Source organism: Aulonocara sp. 'chitande type north' Nkhata Bay, linkage group LG6, assembly GCF_057382095.1.
Source record: "Aulonocara sp. 'chitande type north' Nkhata Bay isolate Kocher_YH1m ecotype deep benthic linkage group LG6, A_spYH_male_GT1.1, whole genome shotgun sequence".
Taxonomy (NCBI): Eukaryota; Metazoa; Chordata; class Actinopteri; order Cichliformes; family Cichlidae; genus Aulonocara; species Aulonocara sp. 'chitande type north' Nkhata Bay.
In genome coordinates this window covers 13,579,936-13,594,875 of record NC_141349.1, presented here as the reverse complement: position 1 = coordinate 13,594,875, position 14,940 = coordinate 13,579,936, and the positions used below count along the sequence as shown (strand labels likewise).

General features: G+C 40.0%; 2 protein-coding genes across 6 annotated transcripts; both read left to right on the top strand.

The window, feature by feature from the left end:
* Positions 1 to 486: 486 nt before the first annotated feature.
* LOC147327433 (uncharacterized) lies at positions 487 to 7,871 on the top strand. 3 transcript variants are annotated; one of them, XM_086295065.1, is made up of 8 exons: positions 487 to 841; positions 2,373 to 2,447; positions 2,914 to 3,036; positions 3,115 to 3,242; positions 4,358 to 4,419; positions 5,515 to 5,578; positions 5,845 to 6,126; positions 6,303 to 7,871. In XM_086295065.1, exons 1-8 carry the CDS (start codon positions 606 to 608, stop codon positions 6,923 to 6,925), a joined length of 1,593 nt encoding a protein of 530 aa, XP_086151191.1. In that variant the 5' UTR covers positions 487 to 605; the 3' UTR covers positions 6,926 to 7,871. The 3 variants fall into 3 exon arrangements, with proteins under 3 accessions (XP_086151191.1, XP_086151190.1, XP_086151192.1); XM_086295064.1 differs by having other exon boundaries at positions 489 to 841; positions 3,112 to 3,242; positions 6,303 to 7,869; XM_086295066.1 differs by having other exon boundaries at positions 805 to 841; positions 2,344 to 2,447; positions 3,112 to 3,242; positions 6,303 to 7,869.
* Positions 7,872 to 8,134: 263 nt separating this feature from the next.
* LOC147327432 (uncharacterized) lies at positions 8,135 to 14,386 on the top strand. 3 transcript variants are annotated; one of them, XM_086295061.1, is made up of 7 exons: positions 8,135 to 8,488; positions 9,583 to 9,714; positions 9,787 to 9,917; positions 10,022 to 10,059; positions 10,160 to 10,376; positions 10,757 to 10,984; positions 12,969 to 14,386. In XM_086295061.1, exons 1-7 carry the CDS (start codon positions 8,250 to 8,252, stop codon positions 13,589 to 13,591), a joined length of 1,608 nt encoding a protein of 535 aa, XP_086151187.1. In that variant the 5' UTR covers positions 8,135 to 8,249; the 3' UTR covers positions 13,592 to 14,386. The 3 variants fall into 3 exon arrangements, with proteins under 3 accessions (XP_086151187.1, XP_086151188.1, XP_086151189.1); XM_086295062.1 differs by having other exon boundaries at positions 8,138 to 8,488; positions 9,787 to 9,899; XM_086295063.1 differs by having other exon boundaries at positions 8,139 to 8,488; positions 10,775 to 10,984.
* The last annotated feature ends 554 nt before the right edge of the window (positions 14,387 to 14,940 follow it).

Here is a 14,940-nt window from a genome sequence, read left to right as displayed (position 1 = left end):
TTACTGAGACCAGTATGTCTGGCCCCAACAATCTTACCAGGTTCGAAGTCACTTAAATCGCCTTTCTTCCTCATGATGTGTACATGCTTAAATGCAAGCTGTGGCGACATGATTGGCTAATTGCGTTTTATGATTATTACTTTTACAGTGCAATCACCACACAGTTATACTTTTGGGGTCTTATTGTCAGTAACAGGAATGCAATAAATATTCTGAGAACGCACACACACTTATCTACATAAATAAAACACAGACTCATTCCATATCAGCTGACCAAATTTTAAAAAAAATTCCCAGCCTCACCATCTCTGATTTGGCTTAAAACATTCCAGGATAATGATACACTTCTTATTAATAGAAAAACTGCCCAATTTTAGCTCTCTAACGTTATTAATTTGTTCACTAAATGCAAAAACAAAACTACATAACTGCATAAATTTAACATCAAATCCATGTAATTACAAAGATATTAGAACTTTAAAAAAGAAAAAAAAAACCATTCATATCGCACTCGAAGAAGACGCTGATCGTGAACGCGCTCCGCTGCCCCTGTTCTCCGCGCATGCTCTCTTTAATCGCACCGTCAGGAAAAGTTTGCAAACACAATGGCTGAGGAGCAAGCTCAGACATCAAACGAAGAGCCCGTTCCTCTGTTCCTCATAACATCAAACACGGCACAGCAGAATAAGAGAAAAAAGCTCGCAGACAAAGAGCGCGTTGAGGAGGGAGTGTCAGATGAAGCCAGGATAAACATCGGAGCCGCTTTTCAGAGGTGGAGGGAGATACGGGAACTGAAAGGGTTCAAAACTGATGCAGAGTTCGCGACATTTCTGCTGGACAGGTAATAATACTCCTAAATATAATGGTAATAATAATAGCTCAGCTTCATTTCGTTTTGCTTCAGATAAAACACAACATACTGACTGAAATGACGCATATCTTGTGAGTGATGTTGCGGTGGGCTAATGCTAGCTTGTTCCCAGTACTGAGGTTTGTGATGAGCGCGTGAGTGTGAGGGGTTGTGTCAGGAAGGACATCCGGTGTGAAAAACAAAACAAAACAAAACTGCCAAATCATACATGTGGAGCTACAAGATGTGAATAAAGAGCAGCATGAGCTTTAGAAATAGGTTCACTGAGCTAAAGCTGAGTGAACCTAACCATTAATCATATGTTGATTAATGGTTTTCTTTCGTTTTTGATGTACTGCAGAATATTTTTATAAAATCCCAAGCCAGGAAAATCACCTTCATGTTTTTCTGTGTTTTATCTTCAGCTAATTTGACACAAAGGCATCTGCTGTGATGATTACACCTTTGATAAAGTCTTGCAAGTGTCAGCTTCCTTTTTGTAGATACAGAAATATGTAAATGTACTGATCTGAATTATGTTTCTGACTATCTGAGGCAAAATTTCCCAGATGCAAATTGAATTGAATCGAATCGAGGATCGAATCGATTTGGGACCTTGTGAATCGGAATCGAATCGATTCTAGAAATTAGTGACGATACCCAGCCCTAATAGTCTCCTTTGCATTAAAAAAGACGACCTTCTTTCGGCTGCACCCTTTAGGGGTCGCCACAGTGGATCATCTCCCTCCATCTCACCTAAGCATCCTCTGTATGGAAATCTCATTCTTTATTATCTGTATGTTTCTGATGTAACCCTCCTTTATCTGGGCTTGGGACCGGTGTACACTGGCTTATGCACTCACGTTGTGTTTCAATAAATGGAAAAAGGAAAAAGAACATGAACATGAATCAAGTTGAAAAAACATCATGAAGTCTAAGAAAGTTTTTGAGTTGTTGACATCATACTCAAATTAATGGCACATAAATATTTCATTAACCGCAATACATTTGATTAATTGTGCAAATGTTTGTTATTCAAATAAATATTTTTTCCACACTTAATCTGTAATATGGTAATTGTTTGTAACCATAGACTGTATATCAAAGATGGATGTAAACACATCACCCAGTGCTCTGGAACATTGCATTTTGAAGCCTCAACGTTAACGCTTTGGCCATCATTATGTAAAGCAGAATTCAAAGTACATCAACTGACCCCATTTGTGGGCATTTATCTATGCAAAGTGAAGGATTGTGGGTATCCCTCCTACACAGTTGTCCTTCCTCAGCGTGTAGTGTGACAGTGATCACCCTATGAAGAAGTAAAATGCTGAGTGATTGAAAATTTAGAACAGAGAAGAGAGAGTTTACCAGGCCTAAACGTGAGGTTATAATGTTTTTGTTTTCCATGTTATGAGTTAGCTCTTGCATACTATGCTTTTGTGCAATTATTTAAATAATTAGTAACCAGATGTAATTTTTCTGGATTTTAGTTTGACCTCCATGAATTGATTTTCTGCAGAGATGCTGACTTTGAAAAGGAAGAGCTGAGTTTCAGTGAAGCAGAAAAACCTTCTGCTCAGGTTTCAATGTCAAGGTATATGTTTTTTTTATTAATAGTATTTATTAGTTGTTTTTTTTAATTAATTATACTGTTGTCACAGATTATAATTTCTAGGTCAGACATATATGCATACCTTGTACAGTTAGATCCTGTATTGACAGACAAAGTTCAATAAAACAGTCATAATCTGAATGAATTGCAGACTTTTACGGTTTTTTAAAAAGTAGTACATTAGCAGAATTGCAGAAGTTTTTCTATACAGTCTTGTATTTTTCAAGGTCTCATATGTAATTGGACAACTTCACACTACCGTAAATGGAATGCTTATTTTTAATGAGTGAAAAGTCAACTTGTCCAAAACAAGTATGCATAAAACTGCAAAGCTATTTGTCATCCCTCAAACTTGATGATGACTTCAATTTCATCGTAATTCCCATACACACAATATTTACATCAACTTATAAGTCATTGAAATAATGTTCGTTTTCCTTTGCTGTAGTGTTGACCGTGCAGAGAACTGGGTGTGTTCTCCGGGCGAGGACAAAGATGTTTCAACATCAGAGGATGAGGATGGCGTCAGTGACAATAAGGATGAGGACTACATCCCTCCAGTATACATTCAGTAAGCCCTTCATTTAAAAGTTCAGGTTCATGAAAAGTTGTTTCATTTTTCTCACTGTCTTCCCTGTTCCTCCAGCAGTGGCAGTGCCAGTAAAACTAACATGCACTCGGATGCTCCAGAGTCTATCAGCAAAGGGGACGCTTCACATGAAACTGCAGAGCCAATGGAGCAGCTGCCAGGGGGCATGGAAAAAACGAAAGTCCAGAGTGAGGACAAAACTGGTTATCCCGCATCCATTATTTACTGCTGACTGATTTAAACACCAGCAGCAGTTGTGTGAGATTAGAAGGATTTTATATAAATGTCTCTGGGTCGGGTGCATCAACAGATCGTTATGAAGCCTGGTCTTCACTGATAACTTAGTTTTTGTTTGGACCAATTTGTAGGATAGATATTGTGTACAGCATCCACCAAACAAACCTAGTCTTACTTATACCTGCTGTTAGCATGTGAGTGCCCAGGTCATTTTGGCTGTTGCCTAGCAACCACAATGTAAATTTGTCGTTTCAAAGTTGGCAGCAACTCTGAAATAAGACAGTGAACAAAGTCAACGGAAGATCACACTGATTATGTAAATCTCTGACAACTCTGTCTTTTAACTTTAGCATAAGTGTTACTTTGACAATATGAAAAAAAGTCTGAGTTACAAGCCTTTCAAGCACGTGCAGTGGGTCAGAATTGAGCTTTTTAAGTCGCCATATCGAGATCGCCCCGTGAAGTTTTCTCAAGATCAAAAGAATATTTAACAGATCTTTAAAGGAAGGAAGTTACAGTTTCAGAGAGTCACTGGGCTGAGTGGTGCACTGGGTCCTAGTATGCAATAAATGGGGATTATTTTCAGCTTTCTGTCATGTAATGCTGCTTCTGAATTAAAAACACTGGGGCCATGTTGGTTCAGCCTCTTTATTCACGACAGAGTTCAAGCCAGTATTTTAAAAATGTTATTGAACACTTTTACACAGGAAAGGCAAGTAGGCCTTGAGTTAATGTAACCTGACAAAGTTTTTTACATATCTTTAATTTTTCTTTTTAAAATATGTTTGCTTGAAGTATTGAGTAAAACAATATTACTATAGCAAATCGGTTTATTTAAATATGCTGTAGTTTAAAGAAGTTGTAGTTGTTAACAGCGCTGATAGTGGATTTCTCAAAAAAAAAAAAAAAGTTGACATGTGCTATCCTCCTGAGGTTTTCTTTGTTACGATGGCAACACATCCCCACAAGTCACTGGAGAAAAGTTAAACACCAAAGTCGTCATTATTTTCTCTGTAACTTGGTGCCTATAATGTTATGCTGATTTTTGTGTCATTTGTTCCTACAGGAAACAGGCCTCATCATCAGCTTGGAAACCAGGAAAGGAATGCTGCCAACAAACACCTCCAAGTGAGCAAATTTACACCTTATAGATTAAGACTTCTTAAACTGTTGATAGCTGTGCACCTATTTAAGGAGGCGGGGTGTGATTCAGGGCTACACAGAAAAACTACATCCATTAAAAACCTTTGCACAGCATTTTTAATGTGTCTGTTCAGAGGATGGACCTTTTTAAAGGGACCTACACTATTATCAGTGATTACAAGCTCCAAAGTTTTATTATTGGACTCTCATAGAACAGTTTGGAATGATTCATGGTTCAAAATAATCCCTGTCATTTTATACTTTAAACCGGGTACCCGGGACAGGCTTACTGAAGTCTTACCTGGATCCAGACTCAGGGTATAGGCTTGGGGACAAGCATTTGGTTGCTCAACCTGAAAAAGGATGATGTGGGTCCATCCTCTTATGGGCCCACAACTCACAGAGCAGGCCATAGGTGTTCGGTGATCTGTGGCAGTCAGAGGCGGAGGCCCTGGCTCTCTGATCCTTGGCTTACAAATCTGATACGTGGCACGTCACCTCTCTGGTGGGGAAGGAGCCGGCGCTTTTGTGAGATACCAACTAGATGTAGCCAAGCTCACCTCAGTCCATAGCTCAGGCTCTGGAACCAGTTCACAGATAGATTGGGGAGAGCTGAAAGTAAAAGCATAGGTGTCGATTTAAACTCATTTCACAATGAGTTTCCTTTGAAGACTGGCTGGGCTCTTCCTTAGAGGTAGGGCAAGGAGCTCGGTCATTCAATACTGCTACTCCTCCACATAGAAAGGAGCCAGTTAAAGTGGTTTGGGTATCTCCTAACGGGAGGAGACCCTGGAGTATTGTGCAAATATGAGAGCATGTCGGTTCAAAACCCAGATGTATCACCCAGAATGAATTGTGCCTTTCGGAAACACCCACATGTTGAAGTACCGCAACTTCAACATGCAGCGCACCACAGCGAGTAGTTCTACATGTTGAAGTTTTTGTACCAGATGCACAACCTCAAAAGGATCTGTGAGTCCTCCTGACATTGTTTGTTTTTTGGGCAAATGTGATAACCACTCCACTGTGGAGCCTTTGCTCAGGCAAATGCTGACAGTTTAAAACTTCATGTGTTCACAGTGGAAAACAAATGAAGGCCACGGAGCTGAAACACGGGAGCAAGATCATGAAGCAGCACCTACAGGTAAGTTAGACTATTTTATTTTGATGTCATATTTTTTCTTTATAAGATCCGATCCACAAGACACATAAAAATATCCTCTGCTGGCCATAAAAGATTTTTAAGGTCGCAGAAAAATCTCTTGATGTTTTGATTTTTGCATATAAGCGTGATTGAATCAGAAGAATGTTTTTATCTCTTTAATGCAGCAGTAATCTAAACAGAGTTTTGCTGCTAGTGCTCGATGCCTTCCATACTCACACTAATGTTCTGAATATTATTATTTTCAGGTATTTATTTTTGTTCAGGAGAATTTTTAGGTGCGAGTTCAGAATCCACCAGTGAGCACACCGGCCTCGCTTACAAGACCGAAGAGATAAAACCGCCGCAGGCGCTTCGCAGACCAAAGAAGATCTACAAGTGTCAGACCTGTAGTAGAGTGTTCCCTCGGTACAATGCACTGCAGCGCCACCTTGTGATTCACTCGGGAAAAAGACCTTTCAAATGCTTTATATGTGGGAGAGGATTCACCCAGAGTGGAAACCTCAAAACACACATGAAAGTTCACAGAGGTGAGAGGAACCTCCTGCTGTGCTCAGGACACTTTAACCACAAGCAGTCATGTGATTAATTCAGTTGTGCTCATGAAAGCATCCGTTGAGTTTCTCCTCTTGTGTATCACGATGTTTCTTCTTTATTTAATTGCCCATCTGTATCTATCAGTCACTGTATTTGTTCCTCCTCACAGGTGAGCTTCCAAAGTGGACCTTAGTTCAAAAGAAGAGCGAGCCTAAAGAATCGCCTGCTACAGTTCACGTGTGTGGGGAGTGTGGAATGGACTTCCCTGAGAAACATCAGCTAGAGGAACACCGTGAGACTCACAAGAAACCCTACGCATGTCCCGACTGCGGCAAGAGATTCAAACAGGAAAATGGCGTTAAAATCCACATGCGGCTCCACTCAGGAGATTCCCTTTTCTTCTGTTCCGCCTGTGGGAAACACTGCACTACGGCTAAAATGCTTAAAATACATATGCTCACTCACACCGGAGAAAAGAATTACCATTGCGATCAGTGTGGGAGGGCGTTTTCACGCTCTTCCTATCTAAAGTTGCACCTCAGAACTCACACTGGAGAGCGACCTCACCTGTGCTCGATCTGTGGTAAACGTTACTCCAGAGCAGATACTCTTAAAGCCCACCTGAGAGTTCACACTGGAGAGAACCCGTACACGTGTAAGATGTGCGGGAAGTGTTTCTATTATTATCAGGGTTATCAAGCACATGTGAAGACTCATAACAAGAAGCCCAAAAAAGCTACAAGACCTCTGGGGAGACCAAAACAACAGCTGATAGTGGTAAATAATCAATAATGGGATTTTAGAAAAATAAGAAAATATTAAATTATTTTTGTTATATAATATACCTTTAACTCTCTACAGAGAAATTTCTGAAGTGGTTGGAGAAGCAGTGTAAATGTAATGTGTTTTTTAAGCACAGTTGCTGTTATGTGACTAGAACTGTGAAGACAATAAATCCTAATAATTGTTCCTGTGTGTTTTGTAATTGTAGTCTTAACAAACTCTTAAACTTAATGTTGATTATTCCAGATATTGGAGACTTAGTGGATCTGATACAAGGATTTGCCATTAAGCCAAAAGCTTAATCCAGTGAAGCTAGAAATATCACTGTTATTTGTTTTTTGTCCTTGGAAACAATCAGCCAATCACACCTGAACGTGAGGTTAGCTTATCAATCACATTACAGCAACTTAGTGCATTTACACTTGTCAAGATGGCCTGCAGAAGATCAGATCAGGAAAGAAATGTGATTTAAGTGACTTTGAATGTTGTGTCCTTGTTGGTGCCAGACAGACTGGTCCGAATTTGTTCAGAAACTGGTCTACTGGGCTTTTTCCACACATCTAACCCTAGGGTTTACAGAGAACTGTCTGGAAATGACTAAAAAGACTAATAGTTTTACTTTGAAATTCAGATTGTAGATTGAATTTGATGGAAAGAACAAGAAACCATGGATCCATCCTGCCTTGCATGGAAGGATGGATGCTGGTGTGAGCATCATTTAAACACCACAATCTACCTACCTGAGGGGGTTCTGACCAGGTCTTGTTGACTTGTAAAAGCTTATGGGACATTTTGTATTTCACCATTTATTAACTGCACAGAGAAGGCATTGTTTACATAGTTAGTTTTCTTTAAGCAAAAAGTATTATTAAAGTTCTTTATGTCCTCTTTTTTGGAAATCAAAATATAGTCACCCTATCCAAATAGATCTTTTGAAACCTAGTCTTGAGGTTTCAAAATATGCAGTACATCTTGATGTCTTGAAAGGGGTCACAGTGACTGCATCCACTTTTAATATAGAGTCTATGTTAGAGCATAGGGAAGCACTTTCATCCATAGCCATGATTACTTCCATGTTGCTGGCCAGTATGCTCTCAATATAGTTATAATTTGTACTCTTTTTTTATTTAAAATACCCTGTCGTTATCCGGTACCCAGAAAGTATATTTATTTCCTTGAAAGCTCCCATTTGTTCTGCCGTCGATTTCTCTAACCAGGGGTTTCTCTGAACACCAGCAGTGCGAGAAGAACGCCGGTTCGTGAACGCGCCGCGCACCGCCTCTACCTTGCGCATGCGCTCTAGCTCCAAATCTTCGGGAAAAGTTTACAAACAATGGCTGAGGAGCAACCTCCAGCATGCGACGAAACGCCCGTCCCCCTTCTCCTAATGCCAGCGAACACAACAGAGCCAGTTAAAGAGAAGGTTCCCGACAAGCAGCGAGCTGAAACGAAAGCGTTAGCCCGAGACAAAAACAGACTAAACACTGGAGCTGTTTTTCACAGGTGGAAGCACGTACGGGAACAGAGAGGATTCAAAACAGATGCAGAGTTCGCCACATTTCTGCTGGACAGGTAGTTACCTGTGCTTGAATCGTGTTTAAGGTAGCTAAGATGTCAAATGTAACACGCCGTGCTCTATCACTGTCGTGTTGTAGTCAAGCTAACGTTAGCGTCATCATAAAGCTAAAGTCACTGAGTAGCATAGGGGTTTGGTTTTGTTTTAACTATGAGTATCTGGTAGTAGTCCAGCTGCAGCCACTGACCGAATGCTGTGAGATGGGCGTTTCCTGATTAGGCTCAGGGGGTGTGTCCTGCAGGATTTGCGACGCAACAGCTAGACGGTATAGCGAAGAGGGAAGTGATTGGTCCCTGGCTTGCAAAGCACATAGGCACACAAAGGTAGTTTCTGATTTAACAGTTACCGGAAAAGAAAGTAAAACAAATAAAGTACAGCAGTGAGGGTTTTTATTTTTTTTTTATTGCTTTGTTTTTTTTTCTTTAAAACACTGTTGGACTTTTTAATTAAAGCTCCGAATGATGTTTGAAACATTTGTTCAGTTTGTTAGTGTGTCTTTAAGCAGCCTTTCTTTACAAATCAGAAACTGTTTAAACAAATAAACTAGTCCAGATTTGGTCAGTGTAGTAGTTTTTGATCTGGTCTCGCTCTGATGTGGGCTGTGAGAAAAGAACATAATAAATGCCTCCATAACTTAGAGCGATGGTTTCAGCTGTGTTAATAGTTAACCCTCAAATGTATGTTGCACTTCTACAAGATTTACAGTACTATGTAAAAGTATTTGCCGCCTCCCTGATTTCTGAGAATTTTACATATTTGTCAAATGTTGAAGAGTTGCATCATCAATACATTTTAATATTAGACAAAGATAACCTCAGTTAATAAAAAATGCAGTTTTAAAATGATGATTTAATTTATTGACAGCATTTCTGAATGGAAAGGTTTCAGAAGCTGTGACCACATGGAAATGGCACACAACGTGGCACCTTTAATTTAACTTATGCTGGGTGTAGCTTGTTGAAAAGCAGCGTGTGCAAGCCTGCACTGACATGTGAAACAGGGTATAAAGCAGCGTATATTGTGTTCATCAGTGTTTTATTGGGTCGTAACTGTCTAATAATATATTTTGCATTTTACAAAATATGAACAGGACAGAGGAAATTACTTGTTTTCCACATGAGTACAAAGGACATGGTTCGACATCAGAAGAGGAAACGGCAAAAGGGGATGGTTGCTATGATGACAGCGATGATCAGGATTACGTTCCCCCTGTACATGTTCGGTAAGCTCTGAACCAGAAGTTTGTATCAATAAAAATGACTTTTTTTTTCATGACCTTTTCTTATTCCTACAGTGCTGGCTGCCTGAGTGCTCCCAAGTCGGTCACCAAACAGGTCCCCGTGCATGATGCTGTAGATGCAGAACAAACAGAACAGCCACCAGGAGCAGAAACAATCCACGTTCAGAGTGAGGACGGCAACACTGGTCATACTGGATTCATTATTTAGTCATGATTTTCTGGAAAACGGTCAGGTTTTCTGTGTAACCTTGTTAGTGGTTGTAATATAATAATGGGTTTGTTTATATAGGAAACAAGCCTTACCATCTGCTTGGAAATCAACACAAGGTTTGGAGAAAATGCATCCTGTAGATGTTTAAAATCCCACCATTTCACAGCAAACACTGCTTTCAAGCAAGAGAATTTAAAGCTCTTTGTGTGTTCACAGGATCAGGAGCAAAAACCTGAAAACACCTGTTCAGCAGATCAGTCTTCCCGGACACCAGGGGCTTCCTCCAGACCTCCGTCGTATGAGCTGGAGCTCACTCCATCTGTCTCACATCACAACGTGCCAAAGAAAATAAACCGGAATGAGACGAACACTGATGAAAATCCCAGTGAAGACCACAGACCTGAAACACAGGATCACAGCACGGCACCCACAGGTGATGGAGTGTTATTAAAAAGACTGACAGACAGTACATGTGTTGCATAAGATGAAGCTAAAAATCATGTTCATGTCTTGGGCTTCACCAACATTCATTATGAAAGATGGTCCTTCTTTTTGTGGTACACATATGAATATTATTTTGAGCTTCATTTAATTTGTGGTTTAACTTCTTGCCTTCTGTTAGAAAGATATCAAAAGTAACAGACAGTCGATTTTCTGTCTTCTCCTTTTTTTATGCTTTATATGTCTGAAAACTATTGAAATAAGAGAAAGATCTACACACACTTTAATATCATAATTTGATTATAAATGGAAACCATACACACACAGTGCATGCAGTGCAACAACTTCACACTGATATTTCTGTATTTTGAGGAGAAACTCTCACTCTAGAACCTACCAGTGTACAGAGCAGCTCCCAGGAGCTTTGTAAACCAAAGAAGACGTACTACTGCCCGACCTGCGAAAGAGTGTTCCCCCGGCACAACGCCCTGAAACGACACCTCGTGATTCACTCGGGAAAAAGACCTTTCAAATGCTTCATATGTGGGAGAGGATTCACCCAGGGTGGAAACCTCAAGACACACATGAAAGTTCACAGAGGTGAGAGGAACCTCCCGCTGTGCTCAGGACACTTTAACCTGTTTCAGTTAGATGTTTGTGGCAGTTGAAAATCCTCTTTACTCATCTTTTACCGAGCTGCACAAAGAACAGTTAAAAAATGTATGGACTGCTGAGTAGACTCGACTGGTTTCACGGTTTTGTTGAATACCTGGGTGTTTAGGCATTTTGATGTTTTGATGGTTTTCAGTACCTTCAAAAATACAGCTGCTCCTCTTTCAAATACTGATGTTAAGGTGATGCATTTTGCACGGCTTGTGCCAGCAGAGGGCAGTCTCTACTGGTCGAACAAGCATGAGCTGTGTAAAGATTACAGTCAGTTTAATTTTAAAAAAATAGTGTTCACTCATAAATAGAATAACATCTTCCAAAAAATTGATGCACTCTCCTAAACTTAAAAAAATCCATTAAAAATGCATGAGAGCGGACGCCGATTTGTAGATGCCGCCATGTTGCCCCACCAACTTGACTATAGTGGGCGAGATAGACATCGCTGCTCCACCTAATCTCATTGTGGCTGTATGTTGTTAGAGACCAACCACATTTGTATTAGGCCAACAGTCGGGGAGAAAAAAACTCATAGGTGTCCTTTTAATTGGTGTCTGCAACCGTTAGATTCAAGATAAAAAGCATCATAACTTGCCGACGAGAACAACAACAATTTTCCAAGAGATATGATGATGAGAACGAACTGTCTCTCTTGCCCAATCCCTCGAGGCCACCTGCGTAGGCTGCGGACTGTTGATCTTCGCCTAATGGGCGAAAGGACACTTTCTCAGGCTGAACTGGTATGCCAACAGCTGTGCACATTGGCATACCCCCCCATGTTGCTTGTCTTGTGTTTTTATGGTGTTACGATGTGATATTTGTGCTTTTTATGTGCTGGAGTTTTTGTCTTTTCCTCATGCTGACTCCTTTTAAGGATCAGTATGAGCAGAAATTCTTTTTTTTTCTCCTGATCTGACCTTTTGTTTTATACATTTCATTGTTTTTCCTTTTGCTACCTAGCCTGACCTGTCTCCCTAGCGTGAAGTTGTGTATTGTAAGTACGGTCGGCAAGGTTTGTTATCTGAGAAACAAATGCATTATCCAATCCAATCCAATAACTGTGTTTTATCATCTGAGAAAGGGTGCCAAAGAAACAAAAACATAAAGGAAAGAGAAAACATGATCAGCATCTGGACAAAATGTCATCTTCTTCCTCCTCAACTCTGACCTCTAAGCCGTCAGCAGAAGTCAGGCCTTTTAACACATGAAAATATCCGTGAACATGCTTATTTATTCTCAATATTGTCACAATTAATTATTGTCAGCAGATTAAATATGTGATCCTCCCGTCTCCAGACAGTGAACAACACTGATAAACAGTTTGATCACAATCACTGAGCATCAGAGTCCAACAAAGTCAAAGAAAGTTTCACTAATCCTGGCTAACAGCAGCTAACAGAGGTTAACAGCCGCTAACAACAGCAGCAGCTTACCAACAGAAAAGTTCAGGATATCCAACAACTCGCCTAAGTATTGCTATCATTGTATAGAGGTGAGTTTCAATGAGTCATTGACTCATATCGGACTACTTTTAAAAAGTATTTTTTAATTCAGTTGACTGCAGTCAGCAATCTACTAGTGAGATTTTACACGCTGTACCCTTACTTTATTCAACTGGGAAAAAAACAAAAAAAATCATCCAATTAAAAACAATTACATCATCTTCGTTCAGCCAACTGCTGGTTGGTAGTTTCCACATAGCAGGATGAGTCATCAGTTTCTTCAGCAAATGTAATGAGAACTTAGTGTGAACTCAACAAAACAATCAATGCCTCGACCCAAGTTTTTCAAGCAGAGGCTCTCACTGTGTAACATCATGAGCAATTTTATTCAGTTCACCTGGCTGTGAACTTGAGGTTTTGTTTTTTTTGTTTGTTTACTTTATTTTTAATTGTGTACATGCTTGTATTTTTCACAGGAGAGTTACCAAAGTGGACATTAATTGAAGAGAAGAGCGAGCCTAAAGCATCTCCTGCTACAGTTCACATGTGTGGGGAGTGTGGAATGGACTTCCCTGAGAAACATAAGCTAGAGGAACACCGCGAGATTCACTGGAAGCCTTTCGCATGTCCTGACTGTGGGAAGAGATTCAAACATAATAAGAGTGTTAAAATGCATATGCGCCTCCACTCAGGAGATTTACCTTATCTCTGTTCAGAGTGTGGGAAGACTTGTGTCACGATGGAAATGCTTAAAAAACACAAGTTAACTCATACCGGAGAAAAGAACTACCACTGTGATCAGTGTGGGAGGGCATTTTTGCAATCTTACAACCTCAATTTGCACCTGAAGACTCACACCGGAGAGCGATCTTTTCTGTGCTCGATCTGTGGGAAACGTTACTCCAGAGCAGATACCCTAAAAGTTCACCTGAGAGTTCACACCGGAGAGAACCCGTATGCGTGTAAGATATGTGGGAAGTGTTTCTATTACAATCAGGGCTATCAAGCGCATGTGAAGATTCATGACAAGAAGCCAAAAACATCCATGAGAACTTTGGGGAGACCGAAACAGCAGCTGATAGTGGTAAACAAACAGTAATGTGATCAAGAACATTTACAGCAGTCTGAGAAGCCTTTGATTATTAAACCTAAACAAAGACATATACTCCTTTCTGTTAATCTGACTTCTGAGCTTCAAGAGATATATGCATACTTATGAATGTGGCACAATGGCATTAATCTGATGTTTAATAATTACCCTAAAATGGAGACAGGATTGGTCAAGATTGTCTGATCCATTGATTAAAGTCCCATAATCGCACATACAGTGTGGCCTCTGTTTTAAAGAGCTGATGACAAGCCTCTAACCTCGTGCATTATGTATGCCAATTGATTTATCTTTATATCTCGCAAGTAGTATGCAATACTGTGCAAGTACAGTGTCTTGTCCCATCAGTGTTGTAATGAACGTAGCAGTCTGTTGTCACTTTAACAGATTCATCAAGCCAGCAATGTTACATATCCAGTGTCTGAAAAGAGTTAATTTGAAATAAAATCTCTCGGATGACTCAAGTAGAAAAAGTATTCCTGTAGTATATTTTGTATGGTCACTTCCATTGTCCGTAGTTTGGTCAATGGTTCTTAAAAAAAAAACAAGTTCTTTGTATTTTTGGTTCATCCAAACTTGATCGTTGGATTAGAGTTAATGAAACATGACAATGAGCACATTTGAAATGTGGTGGTTTGGGAGAGTTGCATCACGGATGTGCAGCCAACATATCTGCAGCAACTGTGTGATGCTATCATGTCAACATGGACCAAAATCTCTGAGGAATGTTACAAACACCTTGTTGACCTTCCTAATGTTGTAAATCTGCTCAACATTTGGCAATAAAAACCCTTTCTGATTCTGATTCTGATTCTTGAATCTGTGCCACAAAGAATGAAGGCAGTTCTGAAGGTAAAAAGGCCGTCCAACGTGGTACTGAAAAGGTGTGTTTGGCTTCCAGAAAGATTTTAGGTTATCTTATGCATAGACTTTCTAACCCAGGTACATTAATGTTATTAAAGCGATAGGCATGGTCATAGTGCATAGGTAGGCTTTGAACAATGCTCAGTTGGTACGGAGAGACCTGAAGTGTGCCAAAAATATATTCCCATGTCATTACATCATGCCAGGATGGATGCTTTCATGCGGTTTACAACAAGTTCTGACACTACTGTCCAAATGAAGACTTGTCAGATCAGGCAACATTTCTTCAATCTTCTAATATCTAATTTTGGTGAGCCTTGATGTCAGGAGTGACACCTGGTGTGTTCTTGAAAGCTGTAACACAACCGCTTCAAAATGATAAGTGTGCATTCAGAGATGCTCTTCTGCATACCTTGGTTGTAATGAGTGGCTGAGTTACTATTGCCTTTCTAGCAGTTTGCAGCAGCCTGGTTATT

Bases quoted from the DNA above. Each gene is read 5' to 3' on its own strand.
- LOC147327433 (XM_086295064.1), top strand. From the start codon at position 606: ATGGCTGAGGAGCAAGCTCAGACATCAAACGAAGAGCCCGTTCCTCTG. The intron at 842-2,372 runs GTAATAATACTC...GATTTTCTGCAG, and splicing joins GCGACATTTCTGCTGGACAG to AGATGCTGACTTTGAAAAGG. The intron at 6,127-6,302 runs GTGAGAGGAACC...TCCTCCTCACAG, and splicing joins ACACATGAAAGTTCACAGAG to GTGAGCTTCCAAAGTGGACC.
- LOC147327432 (XM_086295061.1), top strand. From the start codon at position 8,250: ATGGCTGAGGAGCAACCTCCAGCATGCGACGAAACGCCCGTCCCCCTT. The intron at 9,715-9,786 runs GTAAGCTCTGAA...TTATTCCTACAG, and splicing joins GTTCCCCCTGTACATGTTCG to TGCTGGCTGCCTGAGTGCTC. The intron at 10,985-12,968 runs GTGAGAGGAACC...TATTTTTCACAG, and splicing joins ACACATGAAAGTTCACAGAG to GAGAGTTACCAAAGTGGACA.